General features: G+C 54.0%; 1 protein-coding gene across 2 annotated transcripts; it reads left to right on the top strand.

Moving 5' to 3' along the window:
- The first annotated feature begins 1,212 nt into the window (after window positions 1–1,212).
- On the top strand, window positions 1,213–19,107 carry Plekhg6 (pleckstrin homology and RhoGEF domain containing G6). 2 transcript variants are annotated; one of them, XM_021636938.2, is made up of 16 exons: window positions 1,214–1,840; window positions 3,273–3,478; window positions 4,700–4,855; window positions 6,810–6,974; window positions 7,324–7,419; window positions 7,661–7,711; window positions 8,021–8,170; window positions 9,710–9,820; window positions 9,977–10,126; window positions 10,324–10,461; window positions 10,733–10,852; window positions 11,982–12,114; window positions 12,200–12,315; window positions 17,138–17,283; window positions 18,054–18,728; window positions 18,898–19,107. In XM_021636938.2, exons 2-16 carry the CDS (start codon window positions 3,341–3,343, stop codon window positions 18,905–18,907), a joined length of 2,355 nt encoding a protein of 784 aa, XP_021492613.1. In that variant the 5' UTR covers window positions 1,214–1,840; window positions 3,273–3,340; the 3' UTR covers window positions 18,908–19,107. The 2 variants fall into 2 exon arrangements, with proteins under 2 accessions (XP_021492614.1, XP_021492613.1); XM_021636939.2 differs by lacking the exon at window positions 7,324–7,419 and having other exon boundaries at window positions 1,213–1,840.
- The last annotated feature ends 177 nt before the right edge of the window (window positions 19,108–19,284 follow it).

The raw sequence follows: 19,284 nt of genomic DNA, 5'->3' as shown, positions 1-19,284 counted from the left end.
TGTCTTCAGCCGTGTCTGGGAACCTCTCCTCCCAGGGAGGCTGGATACAGGCCCTGGGGCCCTGGTAGGTGGAGGTGGGACCTCAGCCTTGAGGGAAGCTAAAGGGTTAACTCTCCCTGGGTCTATGGGAGGCACCACCAGCTTACCCCAGGGCACCATAAGTCCAGGCTTGTCTCTGGTACCCTCTCAATTCCAATTTCCCTTTTGCTCCTCCCTCCATTTCCATCTGGGAAATGGTGGGAGGAGAAGCTAGGAGCCCTCAGCACTAGCTGTCTCTGGGGTGTCATTTAATATGGCCAGTAATCACCACCAACTGGTTCATTAAGTCTCTCTCCCTCATGGCCACTCTAGCCATCCCTGGATATGTCTTCCTCTTCTTCTTCCTCCCCCCCGCCCCTGCCCCACAGTGTGAATGTAGGAACAGGTAAGCACTAGTTCCTTGGCAACACAGTTCTAGTCCCATCCAAACACCCCCCGCCCCCCATGCATGCAATGCAGGATGGGGGCAACCGGAGGTCCAGAGGGCTCCTCTGCAACACTGAGACCTTATGACTTCATCACCTCAAAAAGAACACTGGAGGGCAAATTTACGGCTGAAAACAGGACGCACGGACAACCAATGGTAAAGATGCCTCTCCAGACCAAAGGGAGACAGAAGAATTGGAGCATCTTCGCTCTGAACACAGGGAGATAACTTCTGAAAGAGTTCTGTGGACTTCAGGATGTTTTGTGTGGGAAGAGGTTGTATCAGGCCCAGTCCAGTACATTGGCAGAAGGAAAACGCCAAGGTGAGCCTCAGATCTGCCCACGTCCCTCCTGGATCACACATCCATGGGATGCCTCTTATTTCAAATGCCTGGGGCTTCCCTCAGGCTGGATGGCATGACTTGGGAATGTGAAGAAAAAAAAAAGCGTTTCACAACAGGCCCAGCCAGTGCGGTAGCACTTCTGAGAAACTGTTCAGGCTGTGGGGGGCCCTTAGGAAGGCCCACGTACAGCCCGGTGGGAAGGTGGCCTCACCTTGTGTGCCCCCTCCCTTCAGGCTTAGGCAGTGGGAGCAGTGTTGGGTATGGGCTCAGCCTGGCTCCTGACCCCTCCCTGAAGCAAATGCAAAGTCCACAGAAGCTTCCACCCGGTTGCCAGGGCAGGCAGCAGGTCCATTGGAGATAAGGGCTACACTTTGGACTTGGTGGTCAGAGGACAGTGAAGGTGCAGAGGATCCCTGAGCCTACGCCCTTCCTGAGGCTGGCTCCCTTTCAGGTTAACGGTCTAGGACAGGCAAGAGGGACATGGGCGCAGAGAAGGGAGGGATACCTGCCTCAAGTTACTTGGTCATTACTCTCACCACCTCCGCCTAGCGGCGCCCAACCTCTCATTTACCCCTCATTACCCTGGCGCCTGGCAGGGGTCTGGCCGGGAACGGAGGACACGCTGGTGGCCTGCGTGTGGCACAGGTTCCAGCCCTTCGCCCCGACTGGGTGGCAACTGGCTGGCTAGTTCAGGTGCAAAAGAAATGGAGAGGGCGCACACCGGGAAGTGAATGCTCCTGGTCCGGGAGTGGTGGGTGGCTGTGTACTCGAGTCACCGCCCGGGTGACCGCGACGGCGACGACGCTGCGAGGCCCGCAGGGAGGGGGAGGTGCCAGCCCGCGTCCCGCCCCTCGGCCTCCACCTTCGCCTCCCCTCCCGGCCCGTGCTGCCCGGTCTCGCGGGCCTCTCGGTCCCAGTCCCAGCCTGGGACAGAGGGGCTGCTGTCGCCGAGGAAGCTGACAATGACCCGGAGTCTCGCATGCCCCAGCGGGCATCAAGGACAGCGGACGCCCGGACACCTGCGCTCACAGGTAAGCACTTGGGAGGGAGAGTGCCTTGAAGGCAGCGAACCGGGAATCTGGGACAGGATCCCAAAGCCTCAGAGGGAGGGAGGGAAGAGGCAGGGAAAGACGGAGGGAGAAAAGCTGAGGCTGGGAAAGGATGGAGAAGGTGGAAGTGGGGAGAGATAGTAAGGGAAGCAGGAGAAGGGGGCACTGCCCTCAGGCAGGCGCTGGACTGTTTGCCCGAGGCGGGAGAGATAATGAACAATCTCTTCTGCGCTTAAGCCAGAGAAAGTTAGGGGAGAGAAGTGAAGGGGAAACCAGCCCCTGCATATTGTTCTTGAGCCCAACTCCCAATAAGAGCCTCTCCCCTCCAGGCTCTGCCTACTGGAAGGGATGGGTCCTCCATCCAGGTTTAGGAAGGAGGGGAGGAGTCCTTTATCTGACTTCCAGCTCCAAGGTGGTGTCCTCGGAGGCTGGGAAAGACTGAACTTAGTGGGAGGCCGGAATGCTGCGGTCTGCCAGGCTCATCTCTAAAGGCCCTGTCTGACAGCCTGCTCTCCCAACCTCACCAGCTTGCGGGTCCAGGTAAGGGATGTGCAGAAAAGAGACAGAAATATATAAATGGTAGATTCTCTGGCCTGTTGAATCTCGGTTGCAGCTAACAGAAAAGCAGCCGTGGACTGCAAGCCAACCAGGAAAGGCGGCTGTCTGTACTGTGATAAAAGTAGCTGAAATTCACCGAATGTCAACTGTGTGAGACTCAGGCCTTGCCCCACTGCACTGGGAATTCAGAAACGACCTCCCATCCCTCTTCTGTGGGATTGCTTCTCAAACGCTACTTCTCTTTTTACTTCTACTGTTCAAAAAGGTAGAAGTTTCCAGGCATCATGATGTCTGTGATTGCTGGAAGCTGAGGCAGAGGAATCCAGGGCTGGAAGGCAACCTAGCCTGGGTTACACTGTGTGTTTCAGCTCAGCCTGGGCTACATCATAAAGCCCTCCCGTCTCAAGGCAGGAAAGAAAAAAAAAAAGCCATTCTTAGCCTACTACTCTAACACAGGGGACCCACTTGGCTGTCTCAGTCCATGGATTGTGTGTAGTATTGCCAAAAGGTAATGCAGGAAAGCAGACAAGTATCTAGGTACAAGAGGACGCCTTCTACCTGGGGCTATCCAGGACGCTGGAGATTCCCTGTGACCCTTACTCCCAGCTGCTCTTGAGATTACAGCATCCTCTGAGGCCAACACGAGAATGTTTCCCGGATGTAAAGCAGATGTTCCGACCAAGCGTGCACCTGGACCTGCCCTCCCCCTACCAACTTATAGATGGCTGACACCCACCTCCCCCCAAGTGATCACCATCTGGCCTTCTTCTTCCCCACTCCGTCCTCTTGTCTTTCCGTGTTCTCCGACCTGTGGAAACATCCCTCACTAATCCAGCCTGGGCTTTCTGTCTTGCAGAAAAGGGGACCCCCTTTCTCTTGGATGCTGGAGCTATGATCCTCCGGGGGTAATCCTTGAGAGAAGCAATGCAAGCCTTTGGCCCTCCAAATGACAGCCCCCTCCAAGGCCTGGTTGCTTCCCGAATTGAGACTTATGGGGGCCGCCACCAGACCTCTGCCCAGAGCAATGCTGGGAATATTTATCCAAGAGGAGGCCCTGTATTGGTGAGTCTGCCTGTGCCCGGAAGGTGACCTGGGTGGGGCAGGAGGGAGGACACCAAGGCTTTGAAGTCTGTCCTCTTAGAGTTCCACAGGCAGCTCTATTCTTGTCCCTTAACCTCCTCTGCTTTCCGGGGTTGCTGGGGCATGGGGGTGGGGGGGCTCAGTGCCTGGGCCAGGATCCCAGGACTTCACACCTAGCCCTAGACTGCAGAGTGGGAGGGCAGGGAGCTCAGTGGAGCCACACCCACAGAGGAGGGACTGGAAGGCATTTCTGAGTTACCAGTGCAGTGGGGAAAGGCACCTTTCAGTCTCTGCTGGTGAGGAATTGGGAGGAGTTAAAAGCTCCCTGAGTCAGGGCTGAAGAGGAGCAAAGGTTCAGGGTGCTCCTGTTCTCACAGGGAAGGCGGGGGGGGGGGGGGGGAGTGGAGGGAACTGTCTGGGTCCCACCCATGGCTCCACCTGCCTGGTCCACTTCCAAGCTTATAGAGGAAAGCGGTGTGGAAGCCAGGGCTTAGGCTGTTTCTGTCCTCAATGTTCCCTTAGGAACAGTTCCACTTCTGGCTGGAGGTATTCCCTGCCTCCGTGAAGAATTCCACCCCTGGCGACTCTCCCAGGTAGAAGGCCGCAGGAAGGGACACTTAGGAAGCATGTAGGGTAATTCAGGCCAAGGCAGACAAGGAATGTGACCAGGCCTGCCTTGGGAGGAGACCTGTGGCTGCAACCTCTAACACAGAAGGGCAGGTAGCAACTCCCAGCGGCATAGGACGCTAGCTGCAGCCCCTAGGGAGCAGGCTGCACCTGTGGGAGCTCTCATCCCCACATGTGAGGGAGGCTAGCTGGCCGCAAAAGGGTGAACCCGGAACACACATGTTGTCATTTGCTCCGGTGAGCCCTTGGCACAGAGGGCACGGGTATGGCTGGGCAGAAGCTGGGTACCCACTGCAGAAGCCAGGCGTGTGTGAGCCTGTGTGCCTGCTCTGCAGGAGGCCCCAGCTTCTACCTCCGGGCTCCCGGGCAGGCATGCCCTGCCCAGCTGAACTTGGCCTCCCTGGCAGCAGCCACTGTGACTCAAGGCAGCAGCAACTCACACCAAACTGGTTTGATGAGAGCATCGGGCCAGTCCAACTTACAGGAGTGAGGGATAATGTCCAGAGCCAAGCTCAGCCCCCGCCACCTCGTCAGTATTTCTGGCACTCCCAGGACATCTGTCTTCTCCTCCCCCAGGACCCAGGTCGCCGACGCCTCCAGCACTATGTCCCTTTTGCCAAAGGCTCTGGCCAGACCCGAGGCCTGTCTCCTCTGAAACTCCGGGAACTAGAGCCAGAGAAGAGGCATGGAGGCCATTTTGGGGTTGGCCCACCTCACTCCCCCAAACTCAAGGTAAGGATTTCCTTGACTTCTGTCTCAGGTGCTCATAGCCCTAGCCAGCCACGATGGCCTCTCAAGACAGCTGAGCCCAGACACTCCAATGAACTGAGCATTGGCAAGGAGCCTCTGACTGCCACCGCCTTCAAGTCAGGCAGGCGCAGCTCTATGCAGAGGAACAGCTGTGTGTGGCCAATGTGCTGGACCCCACGAAACCAAACTATTAATATTAAGCTCTCTGCTTTGGGGGCTGCAGAGATGGCTCAGCAGTGAAGAGCACTGGCTGCTCTTCCAGAGGAGCCAGGTTCAATTCTCGGCACCCACGTGGAGGCTCACAACTGTCAGTAACTCCAGTTCCAGGGGGCCTGACGCCCTCACACAGACATACGTGCGGGCCAAACACCAAGGAAACATGAAATAAAAGTAAATAAACTCACAGCTTTTGGAAATTGCCAATTAACATGTGAGCGGGGAACAATATATTGTATCCCTACTTTCCCCAGCACCCTGCCTCCTCGCTGTTAGCCCTACCACTTCCTCCCATGAGCCAAACATGGTGACGCACATTTAGAGTCTCAGCACACAGGAGGCAGGAGGGTTGTAAGTTCAAGGTTAGCCTAAGCTGCATAGTAAGTTCCCTTCTAAAACCAAGCAAAAATGTACTTACTTTATGTCATGATGTTATCTGAGACCATGCTTTCTTTTTGTTTGTTTGTTTTTTGCAGGGTGGAGGGGTTGTTTTGTTTTGTTTTGTTTTTAAGACAGGGTTTCTCTGTATAGCCCTGGCTATCCTGGAACTCACCCTGTAGACCAGGCTGGTCTCAAATTCAAAGCGATCCACCTGCCTCTGCCTCCCAGGTGCTGAGATTAAAGGCGTGCACCATCATTGCCCTTCGAGACCATACTTTCTTAAGTCTAGTCCTGATCCTTACTTGAACGTCTCTCAGTCTGGGGTGTAGATCTCAGTGCCTGGCATGCAGAGGACCTGGGTTCCATTTACAGCACAACCAGAAGCTGAGGGGTTTTTTTTTTCCTTTTAAGTAAAGAAAACCAGTTCTTTTTTATTTTAATTTTAATTTTTTCACAATTTATTCATTATATATCCCTATTGAAGCCCTCTCCATCAACTCCTAGAAAACCAATTCTTTTTTTTTTTTTTCAGATTTTAATATCTTTTTATTATCTTCAATTTCTCCAACTTGTCTTTTTTCATCTGCTTTCTTGGAGATTTCTTCAGCTTTACCTATCAGTTTTTCTCTTGAGTTTCTTGTCTTTTTTTTCTTTTATTATTATTATTATTAATTACACTTTATTCATTTTGTATCCCCCCCATAAGCCCCTCCCTCCTCCCCTCCCGATCCTACCCTTCCTCCCCTTTCTGCATGCATGCCCCCTCCCCAAGTCCACTGATAGGGGAGGTCTTCCTCTCCTTCTTTCTGATCTTAGACTATCAGTTCTCATCAGAAGTGGCTGCATTGTCATCTTCTGTGGCCTCGTAAGGCTGCTCCCCCCTCAGTGGGGGGTGATCAAAGAGCAGGCCAATCAGATTATGTCAGAGGCAGTCCCTCTTCCCATTACTATGTAACCCACTTGGACACTGAACTGCCATGGGCTACATCTGTGCAGGGGTTCTAGGTTATCTCCATGAATAGTCCTTGGTTGGAGTATGAGTCTCTGGGAAGTTCCCTGTGTGAAAACCAATTCTTAAAGACCACTCTGAAAAGTCTGATTCTGCCCCTCACCCCTATTGTGACTCAGGAAACTTCCAGAAGGAGTCGTTCTGGTCAGGAACGACCCCTCCAACTCCTCTCCCCAGGGATCTTTCTGCAGACAGAGTGTAACTTCATTTCCTGGGCAATAACAAGGCTATTCACATCAGGCACACGTGTGTGTGCACACACAGCCCTTTCAGAGCTGGGCACCAGACGTCGATGACTTGCCAGGCTGACCATCCCCCCCGCTCTCCCAGGAAGTCACCAGGGCCCACGAGCTGGAGGTGAGACTGCACACCTTCAGCATGTTTGGGATGCCCCGCCTGCCGCCCGAGGACCGGAGACACTGGGAGATAGGAGAGGGAGGTGACGGCGCCCTGACCCTGGAAAAGTCCTGGAAGGAGCTGGTGCTTGGACACAAGGTGGGCTTCAAACAGTCTATGACCCTGTAACTCGTCAGACCCTCCTCCACACGTGCAAACACACACCTCACGTCTGCCCTGACAAAGGTGTAGAGGGGGAAACCTCTAGAGATCTTGTTCACATCCGAGCTCCCCCACCAACTAGTGAAACCTTGGTTGTGATGGAGCTCTCTGAACCTCACTTGCTTCATATGGAAAATGGCAGTGATGCCACCTACAGTCTAGAGACTGGTTAGGATTAAAAGGTCCCGTGCAGAGGGCCTAGAACCCATGGCTCAGATCTAGCATGTAACAAATGGCACCTACTCTCATCAGTGGTCCCCAAGTGAACCAGCCCTGTCCCCCTCAGGAGATGAGCCGCGAGCTTTGCCACCAGCAGGAAGCGCTGTGGGAGCTCCTGACCACCGAGCTGATCTACTTGAGAAAGCTCAAGATCATGACTGATGTGAGCCCCTCTCGACCCCCTCCCCTCCCTAGTGGATCGTTAGTGTTCTCTCTATACCCCCCCCCCCCAGAGCAGAAGGGCTGGGATGGGGGATGGGAGGCAGGCACCTAAGCCGTAGTTTCAGAGCTGCTCAGGGTCAGGGGAGAGACAACTGGAGGTAACAGTAGCAAGGCTGGGGGGACCCTGAAGGAGGAGATCAGGTGCTGAGCCCCCCCTCCCCCGAATTCCTCCCTGCCTCTAGCTCCTGGCAGCTGGTCTGCTGAACCTGCAGCGGGTGGGGCTGCTGACTGAGGTGAGTAGGGGCCTGGACCACAGCAAACCCTCCCATCTGAATTCTCGAAGCCCCGCTTTCTGGGGCGACCCTGATTTCCCTACACTTCCCTTTCGCATTAGACTGTCAGCTGGCCACAGGCCTCTAGTTCCCCCCACCCCCACCCTCGTGGTGCTTTAGGGGTAGAGGGACTTCCTAGGATCTTCTGGGCCACTGCCAGGCTCTTCCCTTCCTCCCGAGCCCTGTCACTGAAGCTGAAAGTCCTTACCTGTTTCTCCCTGACTGGGACCCGGACAAAGGTCAGTTACTGAATTCTGCTCACTCCTCCAGGTGTCAGCCGAGATGCTGTTTGGAAATGTCCCCAACCTGATTAGAGCCCACCGGAGCTTTTGGGAGGAGGTGCTGCAGCCCGCCCTGGAAGACACTCGCACCTCTGGCCAGCCTCTGGACCCCGTCAGCTTACAAAATGGCTTCCTGACAGTGAGTCCGGGGAGACCTAGAAAGAGCAGGATGAGGACAAGCCAAAAGGGCCCGCAGGGCACAGCCCAACCGCTAAAACACAAACTCATCTCCTCCAAGCCATTCCACAAGAGAAGTGTGACCTGCCCCAAAGGCTTTTGGTCTTCTAGAGGCCCTTATGAAATGAAAATATACCCACCTTGGAGGTGGGGGAGGGCTGTGCTCTTATCAGCCGTACAGTTTGCACCTTTTTAATCTATCTGTCTATTTATTTATTTACTTATTTTTGTTTTTAGGGACAGGTTCTCCTATGTAGCCCTGGTTGTCCTGGAACTTACTCTGTAGACCAGGCTGGCTTCAGACTGCTCCCCCAGCCTCTGCCTCCTGAGCGCTGGGATTAAAAGAGTGCATGGCCTCTACCAGGGCTTTTTTTTTTTTTTTTTAAGACAGGGTCTGGTGATGTTGCCCAGACTAGCTTCAAATTCTAGCTCTTGCAGCCACAGCTTCCCGAGTGCTGTAATAACAAGTGTGTGCCCCTTAGCAGCTGTAAGATATTAATTATTTCTCGGAGACCCACTGGCAGGCGACTAAGCGCAAGAACGAAGTCTAAAGGGCTGGAGGACTGTCTGGGGAGAGTCAAGAGCACTTGCTGCTCTTGCAGAGGACCCGGGTTTGTCTCCCAGCACCTACGTGGTGGCTCACAACCATCTGTAGCGGGTTCAAGAGGACCTGACTTGACCTCTCAGAGAACCAGAGACGGTACACAGACACGCAGAGGAAACACTCACACACATAAAATAAATAATTAATCTTTAACAAAAATGTTTCTTAAAGAATGATGTTCCAGACACGGTGCATATAACCCCAGCACTCTGGGGAGCAGAGGCAGATGGATCTCTCTGTGTTCAAGGCCAGCCAGGTCTACAAAGTGAGTCCAGAGCAGCCAAGGCTACACAAAGAAACCCTGGCTCGAAATACTAAAAAAAAAAAAAAAAAAAAAAAAGAATGATGTCTAAGTAAGGAGATCCTGGGAGGACTTGGTTAGGGAGATGGGGCAGTTGGTGAAAGGCCACAGGGGCGCTGAGCTTGTGTGTGAGAGAGAGAGCTAGACTTTTTTTCTTTGTGTTTCTGGGCCAGTAGGAAAGGTTGGAATGGGGTACAAAGCTAGGGGCCAGTTTCCTGGGAGCCTTTGGCAGCACCTTCTTTCAGAGCAGGGCTTCCGGGCAACTTTCAGGTCGTAGAAACAGGAGCCCAAGTGTCCCGAAAACAGTTGGGTTGAATTATTGATGGCGGGAGAGTGAGTCCAGAGGAGCAGGCGCAGGCAGTGCGAACGACAGAATGAGCTCCGGGGGCAGCAGGGTCGGCGTCTCGGGGTGTCTGCTCCTCTCTGCAGCCCAGAATGAGGGGCCTGTCTGTTGGAGGTGTCCTGGGAGGTACAGGCTGGCAAGGGCTTCGACTGGGGGGCAGTGTGAGGCTCTCTCCTCAGCCTGCAGCCACGTTCTGCAGCCAGAGTAAAGTTCACGACCCTCTCCTACCTGCCCTATATTTTTGTTCCTCCAGTTTGGCCAGCGGTTCCAGCCTTATGTCCAGTACTGCCTGCGAGTAAAGCGGACCATGGCGTATGCCCGGGAGCAGCGAGACACGAACCCTCTGTTCCACGCTTTTGTGCAGGTGGGGTGCCGTGGAACATAGAGGCTGGAGGGGCGCCATTGCAAAGCCCGGTCATGGATGGACTTCAGCGGGGTGCAAGGCTGAGGCAGTCACTGGAGGGGCGGGGGAGGGGGCGTGTCCCTGCAGGCTCCTGAGCTCCGCCCACCTCCCCTGCAGTGGTGTGAGAAGCACAAGCGCTCCGGAAAACAGACCCTGGGCGACTTGCTCATTAAACCTCACCAGCGCATCACCAAGTACCCACTGTTGCTGCAGGCTGTGCTCAAGAGATGCCCCGAGCCCCGAGCCCAAGAGGCCCTGAATGCCATGGTAGGTACTCAGGTGTCTCCAGGGCCCTGGTGCGGTGGGATCTGGTGGATGAGGGGTAAGAACTGGTCTTTAGAGCTCCCTGAAGGTCTCAGTCCTCCTGCAGTGCTGACTAGACCTACTTTGAAGCTCAATGGCGGCTGCCGTTGGGTGGGTAAGCTGGGCTCAGCCGCGCCTCCTTCTGCTTCTCCCTCCCCAAGGTTGCAGCTGTGGAGTCCTTCCTGAGACACATAAATAGGCAGGTCCGCCAGGGTGAAGAGCAGGAGAGCTTGGTGGCTGCGGCCCAGCGCATAGGACCCTACGAGGTGCTAGAGCCCTCCAGCGAGGAAGTGGAGAAGGTGAGTTCCAACAATGCCAGGGAAGGAGAAGCCTGGCAGGGAGAGGACCGAGGCCAACACACTCAGTAACTGAGTGCCACCTCTGGGGGTGCTCATCATTCCTTCCTGTGGGAGGAATGAGGAAAGCAGAAGAGACACGGGGGTGTTTGCTGTGGCTCCCAGTACAGGAAGGATGGGCTGGCAGCAGCACGAGCAGCCACGGTGGGTTGGCATGGAGAGACATTCCTACACACACCCTGATCCCCCTCCTGCTTCTCGTCTGTTCCCTTAGAACCTGCGTCCCTTTTCTACCCTGGATCTAATGACCCCCATCCTAGGGGTTGCCGCTGAGCACACTAGGCAACTACTGCTGGAAGGACCCGCGAGAGTGAAGGAAGGTAGAGAAGGGAAGGTGAGAGTGCTGTGCCCGGAGGAGGAGGGGGACATAGAAGGACACGGGGTGAGAGGCAAACAAGCCGGAACTAGGGCTGGGGGAGGTGATTGGTGGGTCAATTTGCTCTTTAGGTGTGAGGACACAGGGATGGAGAGATAGATGGCTCAGCAGTTAAGGGCACTGGCTGCTCTTGCAGAGGACCCAGGTTCAGTTCCCATCACCCACACGGCAGCTGACAACTGTCCTATGACTGCAGCTCGAGGATCTGACATCTCCTCTGGCTTCCTCAGGCACTGCACACATGTGGTCCACAGACACATATGTGGAGGAAAAACATCCATTCACATAAAGTAAAAATAAATAGAACTTTAAAGGAAAAACAAAAGTGGCGGTTTACCAAACTGACCCTAAACATTAAAAAAAAAAAATCATGAGAACTAAGTTTAAATTCTCAAAACCTACATAAGAAACTGAGCCTAGGGGCTGGAGAGGTAACTCAGCGGTTTGGAGCACTTGCTGGTCTGTAGAAGACTCAGGTTTAATTCCCAGCACCCTCTGTCAAGTGGTTTAACACTGCCTGTAACTCTAGCTCTGGAGGGTGATCTAAAACTCTCCTCTGGCCTCCTTGGGCACTTCCACTCACACGTATACACCCCAACACAGATACACATCACTAAAATAAAATAAATGTTTGAAGAAGAAGAAGAAGAAGGAAAAAAAAAAAACCCCTGGGCATGGCTACTTACATCTGTAGCCCCAGGATTATGGGTAGAGTTCCCTCCTGCACATGGGCACACTGGAGCAAACATCCACACACTCATGCACATATCACACACACACACACACACACAATACACAACACACACAGGATATACAACACACACAAGGTAGCAATGGAAGATAATGTGTTGGGCTGGGCAAGAGGACATTGTTCTGGTCCTGCCCGAGTGATAGTTGTATGTATGACCTTGAGCCAGCCCTGTTCCCTACCCATGAACAAGAGATGGGACCAAGCTGATGCCCTCTCAGCTGAGCACTGCACAGTTGTGGCCTTGCCCCTGTGCTCACAGGCATCAACCCCTGAGCAGCCCCACCCCTGGCTCAGGCTGATCCTGCCTCTTCCTCCCGCCCCTCTGCCTACCTGCAGATAGATGTCTACCTGTTCCTCTTCTCTGATGTTCTCCTGGTAACCAAACCTCAACGCAAGGCGGACAGAGCCAAGGTCATCCGTCCCCCTCTCATGCTGGAGAAGCTTGTGTGCCGACCGCTGCGAGACCCCAGTACGTCTCTTTTCCAGAGGAAGGAGGGTAGGGATTGGGGTCAGATAAGGCCCAGCCCTTAAAGCAGAGCTTCTTCTCTGTGCAGACAGCTTCCTGCTGATCCACCTCACTGAATTCCAGTGTGTCGCCAGTGCCCTCACCGTGCACTGTCCCAGTTCAACAGAGCGTGCCCGGTGGCTGGAGAAGACCCAGCAGGCCCAGGTAGGTGGTAGCCAGGCTTGGAGGGGGTGAGCTTGCACTCCTGGAGCTCAGGACTGACGTCACCGAGGGGCGAAGGAGGGCAGAGAACCTGGGCTGGGCTGGGTGCAGACTTGACCAGCAGCATGTTGGGTGCCTCCCGGAGGAGGACAGAGTCTAAGAAAGCCTGTGGCCAGCTACTGAGGTAGCTACTGAGACAGCCCAAGATGAGCTACACACTAATGGCTTGCTCACGCTCAGCTGGGGATTTCTAAACGTTTGTCTTCTGTTCAGATACCTATGAGTGCTTTCTGGGGATGGGCATTCCGGGGATGGGCACTAGGGCTAGGTGCCAAGGAATCAGAAAAGAATGAAAACACCATTCCTGCCCTCCAGGAATCTGTGCCGCAGCTCATTAGACTAATCAGTACAAATAACAGAAGTATGCAGAAGACAGTGGAGGAGAAAGGGGTGTGTCTTCTGTCCTCCCTGTCTGTAGGAAAAGCAGTGGTGCTGAGAGCAATCAGGGGGAGGAGAAGCCATTGCTGCAGAGCTGGTGATAGAGCGCTGGGGGTGACGGCGGAGTCTGTCAGGGGAACAAAGCAGGAAGGAGGAAACTCTAAATACAAAAATTCAGAGACAGGGATACAGTCGTGAGTGTTGAGGGAACCTCTGAGCTGGGAGGCCGTCAGGTTGGCCCCGTCTCTCACTTTAGAGGCAGGGAACAGGGTCCAAGGTCCTAGAAACATGTGGAGTTCAGCAGAGACCATGTCCTCTTACCCTGCCCACCACACTTTCTCCCACTGCCACTGTGTGTGTGTGTGTGTGTGTGTGTGTGTTACGTGTGTGTTACGTGTGTGATGTATGCATAGGACTGCATGGGTGTGTGCGCCAGAGTGTGCATGCGCAGGAGAGAGCAGGGTGTTTGCTCGACATTGCCAGGGCATGAAGTGTAAGAGTGGATGCCACGGAAGTGAGTCCAGGAGGCAGTACCACGGGTTCAAAGCCCATCTCTGAGGGCTGTGCTAGGAACTTGAACTTTGTCCCATAGACAGTACGGAGCCAGGGAGGTCTATACAGGACAGTGATGTAAGCGGATTTATGCTGTAAAAGTGGGCGTTCGAAAAAGAGAGACACCAGTCAAGCTGCTTTAGTTACTACAAATTCAGCGGCTTAAAGCTACAGCAACTGGGCTAGGGTGTAGCTCCGTGGGAGAGCGCGTGCTTGGAGGAGCAAGACCCCGGAGCTGACTGAGCAACCATTCCACATAAAACCAACCAACCAAAAAAAAATCCGGAAATGGAGTTCTTCACACTTTTGGAGGCTACAAGTTCAAAATCAAGGTCTTGACAGAGCTAAGTTTCCTGGAAGTTACTCTTCCAGATACCGATGGCTTCAGTGGCCCTTAACCTGGAGCAGCAATCCTGCCCCCACCTCTGGCCTTCCCTTCTGTATACTGGTGTCCAAATTTCCCTCCCTTCGTTATGAAGACACCAGACATCCCCTTCAGAATCCACCTGAAACGCAGGAAGGAGCCCATCTCAGACCATCACATCTTTTCCATCTTCACAGAGAACCTTTCCCAGCTAAGGTCACCTTTGGAGCCTCTGGGGCTTAGCTTTCTCCAGGCTGTCAGTCAACCTGGGAGCAGAATGACAAAGAGAGATGGAGATTTAAAGAGTGTCTTTCTGTACTGGGAAAGTACCTGATCCCTGAACTCCACCCCCTGCCCCAGGGAGTAATATGTACACCTATTTATTTATTTATTTATTTATTTATTTATTTATCTATTTATGCATTCATTTATTTGTGTGTGGGTGTATATAATTGTGTTTGCACTGCCACACTTGTAAACTTTCCTTTAGCAACCTGATCCTCTAAAATTTCCTCTCTTCCTTTGGCTCCCAATCTTAGAACAACCCTTCTCCCACGCTCTCCTTTTGAAACTTCTGGGAACCAGTAAAACCAGCTTGTGTTCACATGCAAAATAACAGCCCCTGATAGTCTCTGCAGGGTGACAAATGGTACTTATGCTCTATAGCCAAACTTGTAGTGTGGCTCCCAGCCACTCAAAGCCTGAAATACACACACACACACACACACACACACACACACAAACGAAGGGGTCCCTTCACTGCCCAAGCTCAGACTTGTTCTACTTCCTCTTGCAGAAATGTCAGTGAGGCATCTTCCTTAAGGGTTTACAGAGGTGGCTCATGCTTGAACAGAGAATGAGCTTGTGGGTGGGGGGTGGGGGGACTTAGTGGCTGGGAAGAGGAAAAGGAACTGATGAGGGGAACAGGAAGAACCCTCAGAGGTAGAGGCCAAGAAATGAAAGTGGAGCCAATTGAAGACTAAAGCAAGATTTAGAGAAAAGCCCAGACCCCACCCCGTGTTCTTGGCAAGTTACCTTTCTGAGCCTGCCCTCCATCTGGGAAGCCACTGGCGTGGTGTGAGGCCTTGTGCTTCATGGGGCACTACAAGAGTGTGTCATTGTTCCGCTTCTAAGAAAGGGGTGAGCTAGCTGAGCACTCCTAGAATCCCAGGACCCAGAAAGCTGAGGCAGGAGGGTCTTGAGTTCAGGGTTAGCCTGGGCTATATGGCAAGTTCCAAAGCTGAGCTGTGCAGAAAGACCCAGTGTCACAAAAAACAAAGAAGGGGAGTGGGGAAAGGAAGAGAGAGAAGAAGAAAGAGAGGAGGAGGAAGGAGAGGAGAGGAAGAAAGAGAGGAGAAGGAGGAAAGAGGATGAAGGAGTGGCAGAGGGTGCAGAGCTGGGAGAAGGCTTTGCTGTTGGCAGCTGAGAGAGACAAGGACCACCTTCCCTTGTCCTCCAGTACTGGGGAGACAGTGGGTGAGTGTGCTGTGCCCAAGGAACTGCAGAGAGGAGCGGTTCTCTCTTAGGGATTCTTGCTTGGGAGCCCCCCCCACCTTTCTTCAGCTTTGTGGGTTACCACACCCTAGCGCCACCTTTCCCATCCTGGCCACCTTGTCTCTCCTTGCTGTAGACAAGCAACAGAGATTCCCTCTCCCCCCTAGATCCCCAACTCCTGCTCTTTCTGGAGAGGGACAAGGGGTGAGCTTAGTGGAGAGCTTTCGTCAGATGTCCCTGAAAGACTCCCTCTTTTCTTATTCTTTGCTTCCACACGACAGAGCTATCCTGGGCATCCCATCACAAACTTGAACTTGGGGCATGTGGGGCAAAAGGCATGGCGTCTCCCGGTAACAGACACACCATTCCTTTGCCTCACTTCATGCTGAGCTGAAAGACGAGGCCTGGGGAGGGGAAAGGGGACATAAGAACCGGCCCTGTGCACTAGCGTGTGCTAGCTTCCTGCCCCCGCGTCTCTTCCTCTGTTCCGGTCCAGTGACTGGGAACTCAGGGAAAGGAGCTCTGTCCACTTGATATCATTTTCCTATGCCTGCCCAACCCTCCTTCATGGTGTCTCATCCTGACCCAGCCGCCCCCTGTGCACCTACAGAAGCTTTGAGGAGCCTGGGAGCCCCAGGGCTGCTGGCTCACATTCCCCTTACTAATGGGAATGTATAAATATGGAACCATTCGGCTAACATAGCATCAGTCAGTACAGAGTGTTGTATGGGGTTGGGGGACACCTGAAGTCCCCATGCTGTGTCCCGATATAGCTCCTTGGCTTCCACTGAGGTGGGCATGCCTGGGGTGGGGGATAGAAGTCTCTAGCTACAGCCCTTCCTTCCTTCCTTCCTTCCTTCCTTCCTTCCTTCCTTCCTTCCTTCCTTCCTTCCTTTCCTCCCCTTCCTTCCTTTCCTATTTTCTGAGATGAGAAACCACTATATAGCTCTGGCTGGTCTGGAACTTCCTATGTAGACTAGACTGGCCTCTAACTCAGATCCAAGTGCCTCAGGTGGATCCACCACGATCCAAATGTTGGGACTATGCCTAGCCTGTAGTCATTTCTCTATCAGCTGAAGAGCACTGCAGTGTTTTCTTAGCCATGCCTATGAATACTGACGTCCGCTCTGCCCATAGCAGCCACTTCTATATTCCCTCATGCCAAGCCTCCTCCTACCCCCCATCCTGTGTCTCCTCAGGCTCTTCTGTCTTCCCCAACCTCCTGTGGTAACTCAAGGCCCTTCAAGGCTGCCTTTCCAGAGCTTGCAGTCCCTGAACTAGGACTTTAAAAGCTTTCTTCTCTACCGGTGCTTCCTTGGCAAGAAGCTGCATCCAAGGCTAGTCTTTGCGCCTGTGAACTGAGCTCACGGCCATGCTTTCCATACTGTAGGGTGACGGCATGTGACAAAGCACCCCATAAGCCATCTCTCAGATGTCACTGCTTTACTCTGACCCAAACGTGTGTCGTCTTCTCGTCCATCTTAGAACAGCTTTCCTTTCACTCCCGTCTTAAAGGGACAGAAGAGTCCTCGGTCTAGGACAAGCATGCCCCTATTCCTTCCACCCTCAGAATGGAGGCCGAGGTGATAAGAGGGGAATGTGCTCACAAGAGCAGCCGGAAGACCAGTATGGTTAAGAACCCTCGAGGCACCGCTACCCCAGTCAAGGAAGGCCTCCTAAAAGAGGAGCATCCCAGGGCTTCCCTGGACATGACGGAGGAGGAAAGGGGACTTTCTGTCTGTGCCAGTCACCTCCAGCACCAGCTCTGTAGCTTGGTGCCACCATATCCCTTCCTGTGAGAATCCTGAGGTGGCCACTAGCCTTCTAGTTCCCCTTTCTCAAAAAAAGCATAAACACCTGTGTCCTGGAAGGGGCTAGGAGGATTAAAATACCACAGGGAAAGCCCCTAGCAGGATGCCCAGCATACAGCAAGTGCTCTATAAATGAGGGCTCCTCATAATGGAAGTCCCTCTGCAGGCCACTCTGCAGAAGCTGAAGGCTGAGGAGTATGTTCAACAGAAGAGGGAGCTCCTGGCCATCTACCGCAACCAGGGCAGGGAGTCCCCCAGCACCAGGCCCTCCACTCCTTCCCAGGAGGACTCTCAGAGCAGTGCCGAGGGGAGGTAAGACTCCAGTGCGCATCAAAGGAGGGGGCCTCAGGTGGGAGGAGGGAGAAGAAATTCAAAAGGCTAAGAAGAGGCCGTAGAGCCTCAGGGGACCAAGGCGTGGTACGGGAAGACGAGCCGCAGCTGGGAGAGGGACTAGGTTGGTAGTCACTGTGTGAAGGGATGGGTGGCACAGGGCCGGCACAGGGCAGAGGAAACAGAAACGTGGCGTGTGAGTTTCCTGTGAGGAGCAGGCTCCAGAGTGAAGGTAGGTATGATTCTCAGAACGTGAGAGCTTCCAGGACGCAGCGAGTTCAAATCCCCACACTTGAGAGTCAGCCAGGATGATATATACTTAGTAACACGCTTTTAGAGAGAAGAATCCACCCCTGTGCCCGCTCAGCAAATATGGCACAAGCTGCTTGATACCAGGTGCTCGAGGCAGCCCAAGCTCTTTTTTATTTTTCTGTGTGGTTTTGAGGCATGCAGCTCGGGCTGACCTCGAACTCACAGCACTCCTCCTGAGGAACCATACTTTTTTTCTTTTTTAAGTGTGGGGGGGGGCGCTTCATAGATCTGACGGCCTTGCACAGGGACTGTCCTAATTTGAGCACAGGTACTGTATAAGAGAAGTCTTCTGTAGAGCACAATTCTAGCTGTCATGTAAAGAGACAGGACCGTAAGTTTGGAGGAGGGGACGGGACGGAGTGATAGGGGAGAATTCCTAGCTTTGATTTGCTCCGGGTCTGACTTTGTGTCCGGGTCTGACTTTCTGCTATTAACCATAGGACTTTGGAGTTCTCCGTCATCCCTCGCCTGGTGGTGACTGAAGATACAGATGAAGATGCCGCCTCCGTGACCGACGATGCCTCAGACTCTGGCTACGGCACCCTGATTCCAAGCTCCCCCAAGAACTCTCATTCCCCCCTGAGCAGGCTTCGGACCAAGGCCCTCCGGAGGGACCCTCGTCTCACCTTCTCCACCCTGGAACTCAGAGACGTTCCTTTGCGCCCGCAGCCTCCTGACCCCCAAGCTCCCCAGCGACGGAGTGCCCCAGAATTTCCCGACGGGATCTTAAGAGGGGGCAGTCTACCCAGGACAGCTCCCCCGACCTGGTCGGAGGAGGAAGATGAGGCCTCCACCCCGGGGAGCGTGGTGGTAGAAACCCTAAACCGGGCGCAGAGTCGCAGTCCGCGCTCCCACTCTCCCCCCCACACCGACTCGGCCGGGGAAAGCCCCTGGGAGTCCTCAGACGAAGAGGAGAGGCCTTTGTCCCCAGGACTCCGCCCCCGCCCCCTGCGGGCTGAGGACATGCTCAGGGAGATAAGGGAGGAGCTGGCCAGCCAAAGGATTGAGGGAGCCTCGGAACCCGGGGAAGGCAAGCCCCGGAGGCTGACACGAGCTCAGCTGCAGAGAATGAGGGGCACCCACGTCATACAACTGGACACACCCCTGTCCACATCGTAAGTGCAGAAACTAGGGTGCGGAGTGGCGGTACGGAGTGAGGGGCCGTTCCAAGAGGCAGGCTGTGCAGAGCAGGGACATGGGGCGGGGGTGGGGGGTGGGGGGACTCAGCTTTACCGTCAGCCCGCTCCTTGCTAAATCTAAGGCATTTGTCTTTTTGCTTTGCAGAGAAGTGTGAGCAATGCTGAGGCCTCCCGGTACATCCTCTAGAGGAACTGTCTCCCCAAGAGTGCTGGCCACCACCCTCCCCCTGGAGTCTACCTCAAGGATCCGCTTCAAAACAAGCCCGACCCAGGCCCCCTCCTCCTGCTCTGAGGACTCCGGAGGTTAAGACAGGGACACACCCTTGAGCCCCACATAAAACTGCCCAGAAACATGGCTGTTTGGTTAGCACTGTTTGGGAGTGGGAAGCGAGAAGCACAGGCACCCATAGGGTCGCGATGCGGTCTACTCTGTTAGCCGCATGGCTAACAGGATGGCTGGACTTTCCACGCCACTCTTCAGATGCTGGGCTCTGCCCAGCCTCTCCTATCCACAGACCACTCTTTCCAGGGT

The sequence above is a fragment of the Meriones unguiculatus genome, chromosome 5 (assembly GCF_030254825.1).
Source record: "Meriones unguiculatus strain TT.TT164.6M chromosome 5, Bangor_MerUng_6.1, whole genome shotgun sequence".
Classification (NCBI taxonomy): domain Eukaryota; kingdom Metazoa; phylum Chordata; class Mammalia; order Rodentia; family Muridae; genus Meriones; species Meriones unguiculatus.
Note: the sequence above shows the minus strand (reverse complement) of the source record. Positions and strands in the feature narration are given on the sequence as shown.

What these genes read in the sequence shown, in the direction of transcription:
- Plekhg6 (XM_021636938.2), top strand. Translation starts at nt 3,341, where the DNA reads ATGCAAGCCTTTGGCCCTCCAAATGACAGCCCCCTCCAAGGCCTGGTT. An exon ending in AGCTCAAGATCATGACTGAT is followed by an intron (nt 7,420 to 7,660) that starts GTGAGCCCCTCT and finishes CCCTGCCTCTAG; the next exon opens with CTCCTGGCAGCTGGTCTGCT. An exon ending in GGGTGGGGCTGCTGACTGAG is followed by an intron (nt 7,712 to 8,020) that starts GTGAGTAGGGGC and finishes TCACTCCTCCAG; the next exon opens with GTGTCAGCCGAGATGCTGTT.